The 16,150-nt window shown below is 30.6% G+C and overlaps 1 protein-coding gene across 1 annotated transcript; it reads right to left on the reverse strand.

Annotated features, from left to right (window-relative positions):
• Positions 1-1,049: 1,049 nt before the first annotated feature.
• Positions 1,050-5,494, reverse strand: LOC139870516 (uncharacterized). The gene is made up of 15 exons (XM_071858307.1): positions 5,406-5,494; positions 4,348-4,444; positions 4,096-4,262; positions 3,962-4,043; positions 3,704-3,787; positions 3,487-3,605; positions 3,284-3,385; positions 3,055-3,171; positions 2,893-2,958; positions 2,678-2,744; positions 2,460-2,513; positions 2,271-2,351; positions 2,056-2,082; positions 1,508-1,540; positions 1,050-1,388 (listed from the first exon to the last, which is right to left on the reverse strand). Exons 2-15 carry the CDS (start codon positions 4,405-4,407, stop codon positions 1,245-1,247), a joined length of 1,203 nt encoding a protein of 400 aa, XP_071714408.1. The 5' UTR covers positions 4,408-4,444; positions 5,406-5,494; the 3' UTR covers positions 1,050-1,244.
• Positions 5,495-16,150: the final 10,656 nt, after the last annotated feature.

Consider the following 16,150-nt stretch of genomic DNA (forward strand, 5'->3'; position numbering starts at 1 on the left):
AGTTTCGTGGACAAAGCGGATTTTTCTGTTGTGCATTAGCATATATTTTGAGGATGTTTGCCCAAATTTCTTTGTGTAGAGAATTTAAATCTACCACACCTGTATTTGCACCATGAATCGACTTAAAATTTTTTTCCCCATTTTGCCTCTGGTTGAATTACGATCCTCCAAATCCACTTGAATATAAGTGCCATGTTGAAAGCCCGCAAACTACCAACACCTAGACCTCCCTTTTCGTGAGATGCTAAGATTACATTCCAACTTACCAATGCATTTTTCTAGAGTCACAACCCCAAAAGAAACCAGCGCTAATGGATTCGAGTTCATTAATGATGGCCTCCGGACATTTAAATAACGACAAGTAATAAACTCCAAGACTACCCAAAATCGATTTTACAAGATTAAGGCGCCCACCAATAGAGATCAAAGATGCTTTCCATCCCGACAACTTTTTCTTGATTTTATCAAGGATCGGTTTCCAACTTCCAATTAGATTCATATTAGAACCCAATGGAAATCCAATGTATCTAAATGGTAGTAAACTTTTCGAACAACCTGCTTCTGCCACCCACTAATCGATTTCCATATCCGAAACTCCCAGGCCAAAAACTTGCGATTTCATCACATTTATCTTTAGACCCGAGTGTACCTTTACCGGCTTGAGGATTCGAAATCTTGAGTTGTCGGACTTGTTTCCCATTCCTTACCTTCCAGTACCAACCTTCTTCATCTTTTCGGTATGAAAAACTACCCATGATAGGCCGGGCGGCGCTGTTGTTGATCGTAGATCCGATATGCTAGGAGTCGCCCTAATCCCAGGGACGAGAGTTTTTTTTCTTTCTTTTTTCTTGAATTTTACACTCGACGTAACATAAACTTGTAAACCTGTAACTAACATATGAAAGTCTAAACACTGTTGCATTGAATGATCCTTACCAACATATAATATCACTCAAAATATTTTGGAACATATTCAACCTAAAGGATGCTCAATACCAAGTTATCAGTTTGACAGTCATATCTAACAGGAAGCTGCCTTCTTTCTGTCTATAACCAACCAAATCAGTACAACCATCATATTAACACAAATAAATCGAAACTAATTGCTATAACTTGTACATTCACTTGTTAACCATTAATCGAGACTAATTGCTACCAGTGTTCTTAAGACATACTAAGAATATTACCAATTTCAAGTGAAAAACACAACTTCATACCTAATCTAAAACTTATACGACTAAACTTTACTTGTAAAGAGTAGGTGTTGGTTGTTGTTTATGTCTTTCTTTGCTTACGGAAAATGGATCAACCCATTTTGAGTCCTCCCGGACTGCCTTCTCCCATCGCTTTTTGAATATTTCAAGCTCAGATGTTGACTGCCTCCTTATCTGCAACATTAACCTTAGATGTTTCAACTTTATCTCACTCAATTTTTCATTAAAAAAAGGGTTGTTTACTAATATAGATAATGATACTTTGAGATGGAATTGTAGTCTAATTGTGTTACCTCTGTTCGCATATCCATAGCACGATGGTGACTCTGAGAAAACAGAACAAATGCAAAGAAAAGCATAGCAAACAAGTAAATTCAGTTAATTTGTCAATGGGTAAGATTATAAAGCTTAACTAATGAGACAACAGTATTTAATACATAATTATATTTAGAAGTTGTGATGTGGTCCAGCGGTTGGTGGCCTGCCTCCTTTAGGGGAGGTCAAGAGTTCGACCCCCGTTGGCTACATATTTAAAACACAACTTCATCCCTGCCATGAACTACCCACCCATGGCACCTTTCCCATATCGTTTGGGGGGGTAAAGGGGAGGGGGTTTTTACTTGGCCGTGCCCTTGGATCGGTTTCAAGGTTTCCTCCCGGGCAGCGATGGGGGCGGGGTTATTATCGCTGCATCGGCATAGTCGAAATGGGAGATGATCGCAACGGGTCGTTTAGTCCCCCCTCGGGTGATCCTATTCGCTGTCAAAAAAAAAAAAAATACATAATTATATTTAATACATTACTGTTACTCCAATAAGATTATAAGTCAAATGGACAGTACCTTAGACAAATTGACATCATGGGAAGCCTGCAACAACGATTAAATGCGGTTAGCTACTTAGTTAGGTCTTATTTCTGCGTGGGAAATTTGGCAAGAATCAAACGCGGTTAGCTATACTTAGTTAGGGTCTTATTTTGATTAAGACAATTATCAAATTTGATACTTTTGATTTTCAATAGTAAGGTAAACTGACATTAGAATAGACATAATAATACCTTTTTAGCAGGACCGCCTAATGTCTGTATTCCTTGATGTAAAACATATTCACTATCGACAATTCCCACATTTCTCAACCCCTGATATTCGCAAAAAATAATAATCGTGATATATTCCAAATTCAGTATTTCGAAAAAATTGACAACTGTAGCAAATATTTTTATAAGAGATCTGAATGTTGAACTTACTTGAGCGCAATAGCCAAGTTTCATATCCATTCCCCATCCATGAACCAGGTCATTCTGCAAGTACAAGAAAGGAATTATATTAGGTCCAAAAATACTGAATAAAATAAATTGATTATATTGGGTACAACATTTGAGTTGTGCCACTTACCTATTTATTTATAATAATAATAATAATAAATTGAAATGGAACTTTTATGTTATATAGTGGAAAAAGAGACCTGAATAAGATGCCAAGCACAATGCCATGCAGTTCTGGAGAACACTGGAGCCATTCCTTCTACAAATCTACAACGTTATAGTTTATGATTATCTAAACATTAAACTATTAAATATATATAAAATTTCAAATTGAAAACGAAACGCCTCTTTAATCTCTAAGCTTATTTAATAAGGGAGATGGGTTTCGTGTAGGAGCTGCAGACATGCTACTTACCCAGTACATGGTGGACCCGCACCAACTCTTCTACATTTCGCGCTACCTTTAGCGTCATAAGACCTTCTTTAAAACAAGTACATGGGCATTAATTAGTGTATATAAAAAAGGGAATGATATTAATTATATCAACAAACAATAATGAATAATCCATTCAATTACCTATGGAACTTAAGTCTTTTTCTTCGTACTGTGATCCTATGATGTATATCTGTTGATTTTGGATCTAAAGCTGGTTGTGATATCTCCAGCCCTTCTTGTTTAACAATTTCCAAGTATCTGCAATTATAAATAAACGAAAATAGAGTTTAAAATAATGCTTATTAGAGTCTACAATGGTTTGAAAAGAAGAAGGATTATAAGAATGATCTAACAGACTGATCAACCATACCTTCTTGGGTTAAAGTGCTGAACAACTAGATCTTCGTCCCAAAGGAATACGTAATCATAAACTGATACAGCAGCTGGATGCAAAAACCTTTTTGCAAACCACCTAAAACATCACTTAGATTAAGCAATTACATATATGTGACTGTTATAATCTAAGGAGGTTCAAACGAATCAACTGGTGTTAAAATGGGTGCATGACTTTACCACTTTGTTTGGTTATCAGCTACAATATGTACAGCCTTCTTACTCCATTTGAGATCCCACCATGCATCCATATTCCCGTCGTAATGGAATAAAATAATCGTAAAATTATCTTCAAGAAACTGAAACACTGACGCTGGTTCAATATTTTTTATATAATGAATATGAATACCAAATATATATAATGAGTTTTGAAATTGATCATGTATGCATTTCATACCTTTTGAACAATGGTATCAACGTTACGTTTCTGTTTTAAACCTACTGGCATCGCCAGCAAGTTATGAGAACTGGAACCATTAGCCTGACATGCATTACAATTATTATTAGACTAAAGAAAACATATATAACTGTATCAGTATACTCTGCGCAGAGCATCCTAAACCCGTTCGGTCCACGACCCGTTTTTACCCAAAACCCATTTGGGTCAAGACCCAACCCGGCCCGTTTGCCAGGTATAAATAGTAGTAACAGTTACCATCAGTTTTGAATAGCTTGTTGACCATAAAGGTTTTAATTCCAAGTCAGATTTAGCTTCAACGATACCATGAGGTAAACCCCTTAAGCCTGTGTATGCTAATGAAAGTACCTGGAGGTAATCAGCATTTGAACTTAATTTTATATATAAATTTATGAACCAATTGGTGTTTAAAATGTGGAGAGTGATAGCGACATACCTTTGTATGTGAATATTGTAACTTTGTAGTTCTGTATGCAATATACAACATTATTGTACAAATAACTACCATGAAAGTTTTCTTTATGGATCGAAAAAGTCCCTGCATTTAAAAATACTCTGCATGATTATAATCTAATTAACAACATCTATAGACTCGTATAACCACGAAAAAACGAAGAACTTACCCAAACATAATGGATATGTCTTTTTCTTGTAAGATTTCTCCACGATTTAAGGCCCCTCATAGACAACTATTTCTCATGTATACTATTTCACACCAAACTGCAGTGACCACAGCTAAAACAACTATTAATCTGATCTGATGACAATTCAACAAGTAATAAAGGTACATTATAAATACATTATAAGGTTTAGTCCTATTTTCATTTTTTTTAGAAAGCATGTTCACAACTATGACTATATAACCATTAAAAGACAGTATGCTGCAAATATCAAGCATACTTCAGAAAGCAGCATTACTATTTACTAAGGTTCGGTAACAAAGTGACGTGCACTCAATATTTCCCCACTTAACTTGCTTAACTATCAAGTAATTAAATAAAATGTTTAACTACTTAAATAATGCTCTAATTCGGCAAATGAATATCGCGAAATAAGAAGTATCAAAAGGGAGTTGCATTAATCAAGCTGTTGAAAATAACAGCTTACATTCTAGGTTCTCAATCTCTGCATTCTCAATCAATTTCACAGGGAGAAATTAAGCACTATCTCGAATCAAAACATCAGAGGCAATTAATATGATGTCATACCTTAAATCCTTCCTAACTAAATTCAAAAAAAAAAAAAAATGTAAGTTTGACTTGATCAAGCCTATTGCTTAAAAATTAAAGGTGCAGCTCATCAACAAGCATACAAAATAAGAGTAAAAGTATATATCACTCTAATTTCATGAACAATTATCTAATCTAGCACCAAAAATAATTATAATTTCTCTAAGTGATGATACAAATCTAGAAACATCTAGAACAAGTATTAACCACTCTAATTTCAGGAACAATTATCTAATCTAACTATCTGTTCAAATGCAAAATCAAAATATTAAACACACGCATGCAGACGCACCTCGATCAATTAGATTCGTAGGTTCAAAAAAAAAGAAGTAATTACTGAAAATGCTCACGTTGTTTTCCGTATCAATAACATTTGCATTATAATTCGATGCAATTGAATGATGTTATGAATTATTAAATAAAAATAATCAGAAATTGTGAAATAAACTAACCTAGAGAAGCACAGATGTATGAGATTTGATTTGTGCACGAAAATTGAGTAACGGCGTGTAATGCATTCCGGCGAGTGTGTGCGTGTAAATGTAACGCGAAAGCAGAGGTGAGTTTTATTGGTTTGAATGTGAGGAGGAATGGGAAATAGTAGAAGACATTTATTAAATTGCATGTGTTTTCCGTTGTAGATGACGGGCCAACCGCGGCGATTGTGAGTTATTTAATTGCTTGCAATTTTAGATTCTGTTTGTTTCGAGAAAATAATAAATTGGAGTCATGTTTATTACGTTTCTAGTCTGTATGACTAAGATAACGATGTCCGTAAAAGTTACCATTAGAATGAAAAACTATTCATGTACAATTTTATAACAGTCACTTTAAATTGAACAAAATAATACAATTTTATTACAATCACTTTAAATTAAACAAAATAATCGTTTACTTTAGACTCTAGAGTTTAAGGCTTGTGATCAATGATACTGAGGGAAGGACTGCTCGAATGGTGGGTGGAAGCACAAATTATAAGAGAGGAAAAGTCGAATAAGAGAAGGTGATAATTTTAAGTACTTAACTAACCAAACAACATATAAAAAACGAAAGAATTCATTAGAACACGTTTGCTCTTTTCTTCTCCAGAATCCATGCATCCCCTATCAGTGTATAAACAACAATATCTCAAACACATTTCTAGGTTCGGCCTCAATGGAAAAAATGAAGTACCTAACAACGCATCTTCACAGACCAAGAATTACGCGATCAAATAGAGGGCTCCCACGGGGGTGCAGTTCAAGATTTAACTGAAGCATAAAGAAAAAAAATCTTCTATCATATTTTCTCGCTTTCAGCTTGGATTGCAAAGGGCTTATTCACTTGGTGAATCAAAAGCCTAGTTAATAGCTATGTAGTAATTTGTCAAAAGCCTGATTATATATATAGACATAAACTAATAGTTTTCGATCATATATAGATCATTCTTATGTAATCATAATAAATTAAATACGTTAATAATTCATATTTTCATTTATCTTAAATAGGAAAAAATGTTATATAAATAACTGTCGAGTAATTGGAATCGAATATTAGCTTCCTGGACAGGAAGCTCTCAGTGGAATTATTTGTTGTGTTCATCTTGTTTGTGTTTTTTATTTGCCTAAGTCCCCCCCCCCCCCCCCCCCCCAACACACACACACATATATATTGTTTTAGCGTAAAAAATTTAACTATATAACCATAGGTTTTCATAAAAATCGTGAAAGAACAAATTAAACCAATACAAAAAAAAAAAAAAATCCGGGCTCACCTCGCCTCTTTAAAGCGAAGCTAAAACAAACAGAACCAACCTATCTTAAGGGAGTCGTGTCATATCAAACAACGAAACCGGGCTAAACAAAACCAAGACGGACAACCCTACCAAAGACAATAAAACCAAGAAACACTAACAATAGAGACAATAAGAAATGAAAAAAATTAAACAAACAGAAAAAGCACCAAACAACTATAACCAACTCATGGGCGATTGAAATCACTTATTCCCATCCGCCCCCTTCCTTGAGACCTTTCTGTCAACCTTTTGCAAAGACACCGGCTTACCAAGCGAGATTTGTATGAGAACATCAGAAGATTCAAAAGCTTTCATGACCCGTCCTAATCCATCTGGACGAATACTTTACATTTGGTTACATCGCGAGGTACTTGACCTCTATATGATACATTTTACAAACATTGCATTCGTTTTTAAAAGACAAACTTTCATTACATCGACAGTTGACGGCATGCATGCCATTTCATAATATATCCAACTATAATTGACTTAGTAATAATCTTGATGAACTCGACGACTCGAATGCAACGTCTTTTGAAATATGTCATGAATGACTCCAAGTAATATCTCTAATATGAGCAAATGTACAGCGGAAGATTTCTTTCATACCCGAGAATAAACATGCTTTCAAGTGTCAACCAAAAGGTTGGTGAGTTCATTAGTTAAACATAATCAACCATTTCCATAATTTTAATAGACCATAAGATTTCATATTTCCATTTTTCAATAACATGCAATCTGCATAAAAATCATTCATATGAATTGAACACCTGGTTAACCGACATTAACAAGATGCATATAGAATATCCCCATCATTCCGGGACACCCATCGGACATGATAATTTCGAAGTACTAAAGCATTCCAAATTCCAGAATGGGGCTTGTTGGGCCCGATAGATCTATCTTTAGAATTTGCGTCAATTTGGGGGGTCTGTTCCCAAATTCTTAGGCTACCAAGCTAAAAGGGGCATATTCGGCTTCGACCATTCAACCATATAATGTAGTTTCAATTACTTGTGTCTATTTCGTAAAACATTTATAAAAGCAGCGCATGTATTCTCAGTCCCAAAAATATGTATTGCAAAAGCATTTAAAAATGGAGCAAATGAAACTCACTCTACAATATTTTGTAGTAAAAATATTCATACGACGAAACGGAACAATGCAGGGTTGGCCTCGGATTCACGAACATATATCATTTGTATATTCATTAATACATATAATCGTAATTGAACAAATTTATTTATTATATCCTTAATTTATATATTATGTAAATTTAATTTGGGTATATATTCAAAATGGTTAATATTTATATAGTTATATTAATATATCCATATTTATATACATACTTGTTTAATGTTATATTTAAAAATCGATAGTTTGTTATTTGTAAGTATTTATATAAATAATTTTAGTAGGTTTGATATATATAATTATGTGAAATTTTAATATAATTATAGTATATGTATTAAGTATATATTTTATGTACAAAATATTTATTTGCTTAAAAAGGTAGTTTTTGATATTAAAAATGATAATATTAATAATCATATTACTTATTAATAATAATACTTATATTGTTAATAATATTAGTAATAACAATAATAATAATAATAATAACCATAATTGTAACTAGAGTTATGTTAACAATACTAATAAATGGTAACTAATACTTATATTAGTAATAATAACAGTAATAACTAATATTCATAATAATAATAATAATAATAATAATAATAATAATAATAATAATAATAATAATAATAATAATAATAATAATACTTTATGATAATAATACTTTATGATAATAATAACATTAACAATAATGATAAGTGTACTAATGATAATAATCTTAATCTTAATAATCATAATAATAATAATAATAATAATAATAATAATAATAATAATAATAATAATAATAATAATAATAATAATAATAATAATAATAATAATAATAATAATAATAATAATAATAATAATAATAATAATAATAATAATAATAATCATCCTATCCTACTCAAAATAATAATAATAATACTAATAATTATAATACTTGTAATAATTATAATAAATGAATAATAATAATAATAACAATAATAATAACTTAAAATGAAGACTACCTCAAAATGATAGGATATAAAAAATATGCCACCGGCAGAAATCGAACCCAAGACCACACGCTCCCACACAAACACACTTAACCAATCATCCAATACTATTTTTCTGAATTTGTATCACTCCTAACAGACTTAACCCGTTTCTTTAATTCATCATCTTCCTCATTCTAATCAACTCAATTCGACTGTAACCTCATAAACACAGCTAAATACGAATTTTACTTTTTAATTACACTTGTAAACAACCATAAACTAACATAGGTTTTCTTGAAATAAATAAAAAAAATGAACGGAAAAAAAAATAAAAACATTACAGCTACTGCTGCGTCGCTGTTTGTAAAAGAAAAAAAGAAAAATGTTTTCCAATTTGTGAATGTTTTGGACAAAACTTATAACACAAAGTAAGTTTAAAATTTCTCCTAGAATTTATACGTATCCTCAATTGAAGCCAAAACATCAACTGGAGATCGAATTTTAACGAAGAACAAACAGTTGACTTTTATTTCAAGAACTTTGACTCTCGAATTGAAACTCGATAGGATAATTTGAACCTTGAAACTTTACAGATAGATTACATAGATGATTTCTAACAAAACTGAATTTTTACATTTTGCTAATTCGTTCGAATTCAAAGTTTTTGCAGTTTGAGTTTCAAACAGGGATATGCGGCAGCTTTTTCTTTTATTTTTATTTTTTTTAAAACGAATGAAAGCAAGTGAAGATAATTATCTCAGTGTTTGAAGGATGATGTATCATATAAGTGATTAATCTTTGTATTATTGTGATGAATTGGGTCGACACAGGTTCACGAGAAGAACAGAAGGAAGGAGAAAAAAAATTATAGAACTGATAGTGAAATAAAATTGCGCGTAATATCATTTTATATATATATATATATATATATATATATATATATATATATATATATATATATATATATATATATATCAGTATTTTTTTGTACAGCCGTAATTATCTGTTATATATTGTCTATTATATATTTATACATATCTACTATAACTGTAATTATTTATTTATCTGTTGTTCATATCTGTATATATTTATATCTATTTTTATAAAGTATATAATCAATATTAATAATAAATGTATATAAGTAATAATAATAATTCTAATTAATAAGAATTATATTTATAATACTTATTATTAATTATAGAATACTAATTATAATAATAATAATAATAGAAATACTTATAATAATAATAAAAGTGAATATAATAATAATATAATGATATTAGTAATAATATAATAATACTAAAAGTAATAAAATTATAACAACTATATTTTAACTTGTACTTAATATTATACATTATTATTTATGTTATATTTACTAATTATATAATATATTTATTTGAGTATTTTGGTCATTTGCTTCTTTAAATCGTCATTTCGATATATATATATATATATATATATATATATATATATATATATATATATATATATATATATATATATATACATATATATATATATACATATATATATATGAAATAGTATTTTTAAATCAAAACGTTTTATATCTAAGTCATACTTTATCATTTCGAAAATATATATATATGCATATATATATTCATTTAGAAATATAAGTTTATATATATTGGAAGTATTTATTTAATAATATAATATTTAGTTTTTCAAATATTAATTATATTTCAAAGTATATTTTAAGATCGTTTACATAATAGAAATTATTATATCATATAACGTTCCAATTTATGTACTAGCGCTTATCTTAACTTCTTAAACGTACTAATTAACATATCTAAATATCAATCGAATCACTAAACGAGTGTTACTATTGTTTACTTAACATCTTTTGAAGTCATAAAATTAATATACATAAACACGTTTTAAATACACGTTGTAGGTTATTTATATATCTAACAATCAATATTCCATTTCACGTTCTTTAAAATAATCAAGTCCTATTATATCGAAAAACGTTTTCATACGTTTGAAATTAAATCAATTGATTATTATGAATTTTAGTCTTCCATTAACTTTTGTCTAATTCTCGTTATCTGACACTTTGTCCTCATATGTATATCACTTTACTAGTTATTCCAAATATCATTTAAAAGGAATGATTTCTCAAATCAATGTGGACCTCGTAACAGAGACCCGTATTCTTATCATAATGTATCAGATAATTCAATCATTTGATATTATCTTTTAATTTCGTCGAAAAAAATATTGAAACAAATACGTTCATGTAAAGTATTATACATCTAATACTTTGTTAACGTCTTTAATTATTATTTATATGTCATATAATTATATAATTATATATGCACATCAATTTAAATATAATGGTTCGTGAATCGTTGGGAATAGTCGAAGGTCAATTGAATATATGAACATCGTTCCAAAATTTTCTAGACTCATCATTACATACTTTGCTTATCGTATCGAAATCATATAAAGATTAAGTTTAAATTTGGTCAGAAATTTCCGGGTCATCATAGTACCTACCCGTTAAAGAAATTTCGTCCCGAAATTTGATTGAGGTCGTCATGGCTAACAATAAAAATGTTTTCATGACGAACATGAGTTGATAATTAGAGTTTTATTATTATTGAGTAGTAAGGATAAATTAATTCGATTATTCGAAGAGTACGAGTGAAGCAATCATTAAATAGTGAAATGAGATAGATAAGTTTCATCATGACTTTTCATTAGTCATGGTTGAATTCTGGAATTTAAGGGATTTAAAGAAAATCTTCGAAATCTTAAAGATTTGATTCTTCGGCGAGTAAGGAAATTAAGATCTCTGTAATTAAATACGGAGATTTGCCTTGATTTCTTTATCAGGTATTTCACTATAAATTAACTTCTTCCGTTCCATTACTTTTACCATTCCTATATTCAATTTCCAAATTCAAAAGATTGTGAAAATGCTTAATCCAGTTCTGATCCTTGTCCTTATCCTTACTATCGCAACAATCATTCTCCTTTTCCAACTTTCACCAGAGGAAACTGCTTACTTTTACTTCACCCTTGGGGTTATAGTGTTTTTAATTCTCCCGTGTCTTTATGTTGCGATAAACATTTATATACACGGTTTGTAATTTATGTGTTGTTATCGGGTTTTATATTCTCCCTTATATTTCGGAGTTTCATACTTTTGTTTTCTCTTTCCAACTTTAAGTCAAGCGAATAATGGTCCAGAATTTGTAGATATGAAGTTCGGATGAATATGAATAATGTTCTAAGAGAGAAATTGTGATAGCACGATCTTGATTGGTTAAATTACCAGAATTCAAGAGAAAAGATAGAACTATCAAGAAATTATATTTTTGATATGTTTATATATTAGATAGAATGTAAGAGTCGTGTAACATGGCACATGATGACGTTAGAGTCTGTGAATCATCACGTTTCATTAGAAACTCAGCATGACTTACTGTAATATAACCACGTTGGCCGGACGTCATTATATTATACTAACCCATGCTTCAATTCCCAACACTTCTCCACAATTCATTCATAATTTTATATTTAGATTTTACAGAAATTTCCAATATAATGGAATACAGAAAACACGAAGAGGTAGATAATTTTGGACAAGAATATTTATGAAAATATCCTCAGAAATATCGAAGATATTTATGATGATATTTTGGAATTTCTATGTTCGAAGGTTGATGAAGAAAAATTTTCCGCAAGATTTTAACATGACCTCGGAGCAAGATATTCTCTAAAGATTTCATCGGGTCCAGAATTTCCTGGATTCTTTGAATATAGGGTTTGGTCCTTGTATTTGTCCTTGGTCTCCTTCATGGTTAGCTCAATCTGTTTAAGTGTACCAAATTTTCTATCGAGCGTTCCCAACATTTCATTCTTTATTATCAGACTTTTGGGCCGTTTAGACCATCTACGATTTTGCTGTTTCCTCTGCATTTAATGCTACGATATCTGAATCATTGGTTATCAAATCCGAGGTAGTTTCAGGAGAATTGTATTTTTAGATGATTAAACGCTGATGGTAATATGGTGGAATATGAAAGGTTCCCCGGTAACAATAAAAGAGCACGCATATATATCAAAGTTATAATAAAGTTGTTTCGAACGAAAAGTCGAAAATGTCTTGTTGGAGCTGTGACAAAATTTGCTACTTTGAAAGGAGTTATTAAGTTATTTTGGGTAATAATAACACTAGGGAATTAGCACAGCTACGTGTTAAACATTTACTCAATTTCTGAGAGTTTTTCAGGTGCATAACTATATGCATAAATCTTTCCTTCCGTAGACGAAGTGCGGTTGGTTCATCCTCTCGATTGAAGTGTTTTCAAGAATTATGAAATGTTTGAACGCAGATTAGAATCGTCAAGATACAAATGAGGTTTAAGATGAAATCAAGTGGCAAACTTGAAGAATTATTTAGTTTCATATGTTATAATCAGTATTTTAATTCATTTTAATTGTCCAATATTATTCGTCCACAGTCGATAGTCCACAGTTAACAGTCCAATCATTCATATATAGTTTAATATATAATATTCGAATTAATTAATACGTATCATGACCCGTGTACATGTCTCAGACTCGATCACAACTCAAAGTATATATATTATTGTAGAATCAACCTCAACCCTGTATAGCTAACTCAAACATTACTGCATATAGAGTGTCTATGGTTATTCCAAATAATATATATATATATATATATATATATATATATATATATATATATATATATATATATATATATATATATATATATATATATATATATATATATATATATATATATATATATATGCGTCGATATGATATGTCAAAACCTTGTATACGTGTCCCGATATTTAAAGTGCGTAAAATAAATAACAGAAATTAAATGACGATAAATAAAATTGCGAGAATATAAATTGCGATAATTAAATTGCGATAAATAAAATGTAATCAGTTAGCTAGGAACAATTAGCTAGGAACAGTTAGCGTGGATTCTTAACAAAAATTTTCTCGTAGTTAATTTGTTTGTTTCTAACAAATTTTATTTTGTCCAGTGTTTTCTTCATTATGTCACTTGTTGGATTCTGATAGGTCAAAATCCAAATATGAAATTGAATGAAAATGGTTATTCCGCGATACATTGGTCCTTTTGAAATCTTGGAACGCGTTGGACCCGTTGCTTACCGCTTGGATCTTCCAGCTCAATTGAGCTCAGTTCATCCTACCTTCCACGTATCGAACTTGAAGAAGTGTCTTGCTGAACCGGAACTTGTCATACCACTTGAGAAACTTACGATCGACGACAAATTCCACTTTGTGGAAGAACCTGTCGAGATTATGGACCGTGAGGTCAAAACTTTGAAACGCAACAAGATTTCAATCGTCTGAGTTCGATGGAATGCCAAACGAGGACCCGAGTTTACCTGGGAACGAGAGGATCAAATGATGCAAAAGTATCCTCACCTTTTCCCAACACCTCCATCCACCTCAGCTTAAAATTTCGGGACGAAATTTTCTTTAACAGGTGGGTAATGTAACGACCCTGGATTTTCCAACTTATACTTATTAATAGTTGATAATGCTAAAAACGAACATATATTTCATAGCATTATTCCTCAAGAAAGACAAGCTTTTAGTTGCAATTGTTCTATTTACAAGTGATATTCGTTTAAATAATAAAAGGTGAAGACAAAAGACAGATTCGACGAATTGAAGACGAAAACGACCAAAAAGCTCAAAAGTACAAAAGACAATCAAAAAGGTTCCAATTATTGATAAGAAACGTCTCAAAATTACAAGAGTACAAGATTCAAAACGCAAAGTACAAAATATAAAATTGTACGCAAGGACGTTCGAAAATCCGGAACCGGGACCAGAGTCAACTCTCAACGCTCGACGCAACGGACTAAAAATTACAAGTTAACTATGTATATAAATATAATATAATATATAATTAATTATATTAATTATATATATATTATATTTATAAATAAACCGTCGGCAGAGAAAGACTCCAAAGTGTGAGCTGGAATCTCAAACTCCGCGACTCGCGGAGTTTGAAGGCAAAATATGCCGCGAGTCGCGGAGCCCCAAAAATCGAAAATCCCTATAAAAGCCAACCGAATTCTGATCGCAAAATATCATCTTTTTCTTCCTCATTCATACGTAAAATTTATATTTATATTTATAATTTATATTTTAATTTTAATTATAATTCTAATAATAAGGGTATGTTAGCGAATATTGTAAGGGTGTAAGTCGAAATTCTGTCCGTGTAACGCTACGCTATTTTTAATCATTGTAAGTTATGTTCAACCTTTTTACATTAATGTCTCGTAGCTAAGTTATTATTATGCTTATTTAAAACGAAGTAATCATGATGTTGGGCTAATTACTAAAATTGGGTAATTGGGCTTTGTACCATAATTGGGGTTTGGACAAAAGAACGACACTTGTGGAAATTAGACTATGGGCTATTAATGGGCTTTATATTTGTTTAACTAAATGATAGTTTGTTAATGTTAATATAAAGATTTACAATTGGGCGTCCCTATAAATTACCATATACACTCGATCGGACACGATGGGCGGGGTATTTATATGTACGAATAATCGTTCATTTAACCGGACACGGGAATGGATTAATAGCCACTAGAATAATTAAAACAGGGGTGAAATTACATTCAAGGGTAATTGGTGTAATTGTTAACAAAGTAGTAAAACCTTGGTTTACACGCAGTCGATAACCTGGTGTATTCATTAAACAAAGTATTAAAACCTTGTTACAATTCGAATCCCCAATTAGTTGGAATATTTAACTTCGGGTATAATAATAATTTGACGAGGACACTCGCACTTTATATTTATGACTGATGGACTGTTATGGACAAAAACCAGACGGACAGATTAAATAATCCAGGACAAAGGACAATTAACCCATGGGCATAAAACTAAAATCAACACGTCAAACATCATGATTACGGAAGTTTAAATAAGCATAATTCTTTTATTTCATATTTAATTTCCTTTATTTTATATTTACTTGCACTTCTAATTATCGCACTTTTATTTATTGTTATTTAATCGCATTTTTAATTATCGTACTTTTTAATTATCGTAAGTTTATTTTATCGCACTTTTATTATTCGCAATTTCATTATCGTTATTTACGTTACGATTTAATTTAAGTCTTGTATTTATTTTATATTTTACATTAGGTTTTATCTGCGACTAAAGTTTTAAAATCGACAAACCGGTCATTAAACGGTAAAAAAACCCCCCCTTATAATAATAATATTACTTATATATATGTTTGTATTTTTATAAAAGTAAA

Source organism: Rutidosis leptorrhynchoides, chromosome 1 (assembly GCF_046630445.1).
Source record: "Rutidosis leptorrhynchoides isolate AG116_Rl617_1_P2 chromosome 1, CSIRO_AGI_Rlap_v1, whole genome shotgun sequence".
Lineage (NCBI taxonomy): Eukaryota > Viridiplantae > Streptophyta > Magnoliopsida > Asterales > Asteraceae > Rutidosis > Rutidosis leptorrhynchoides.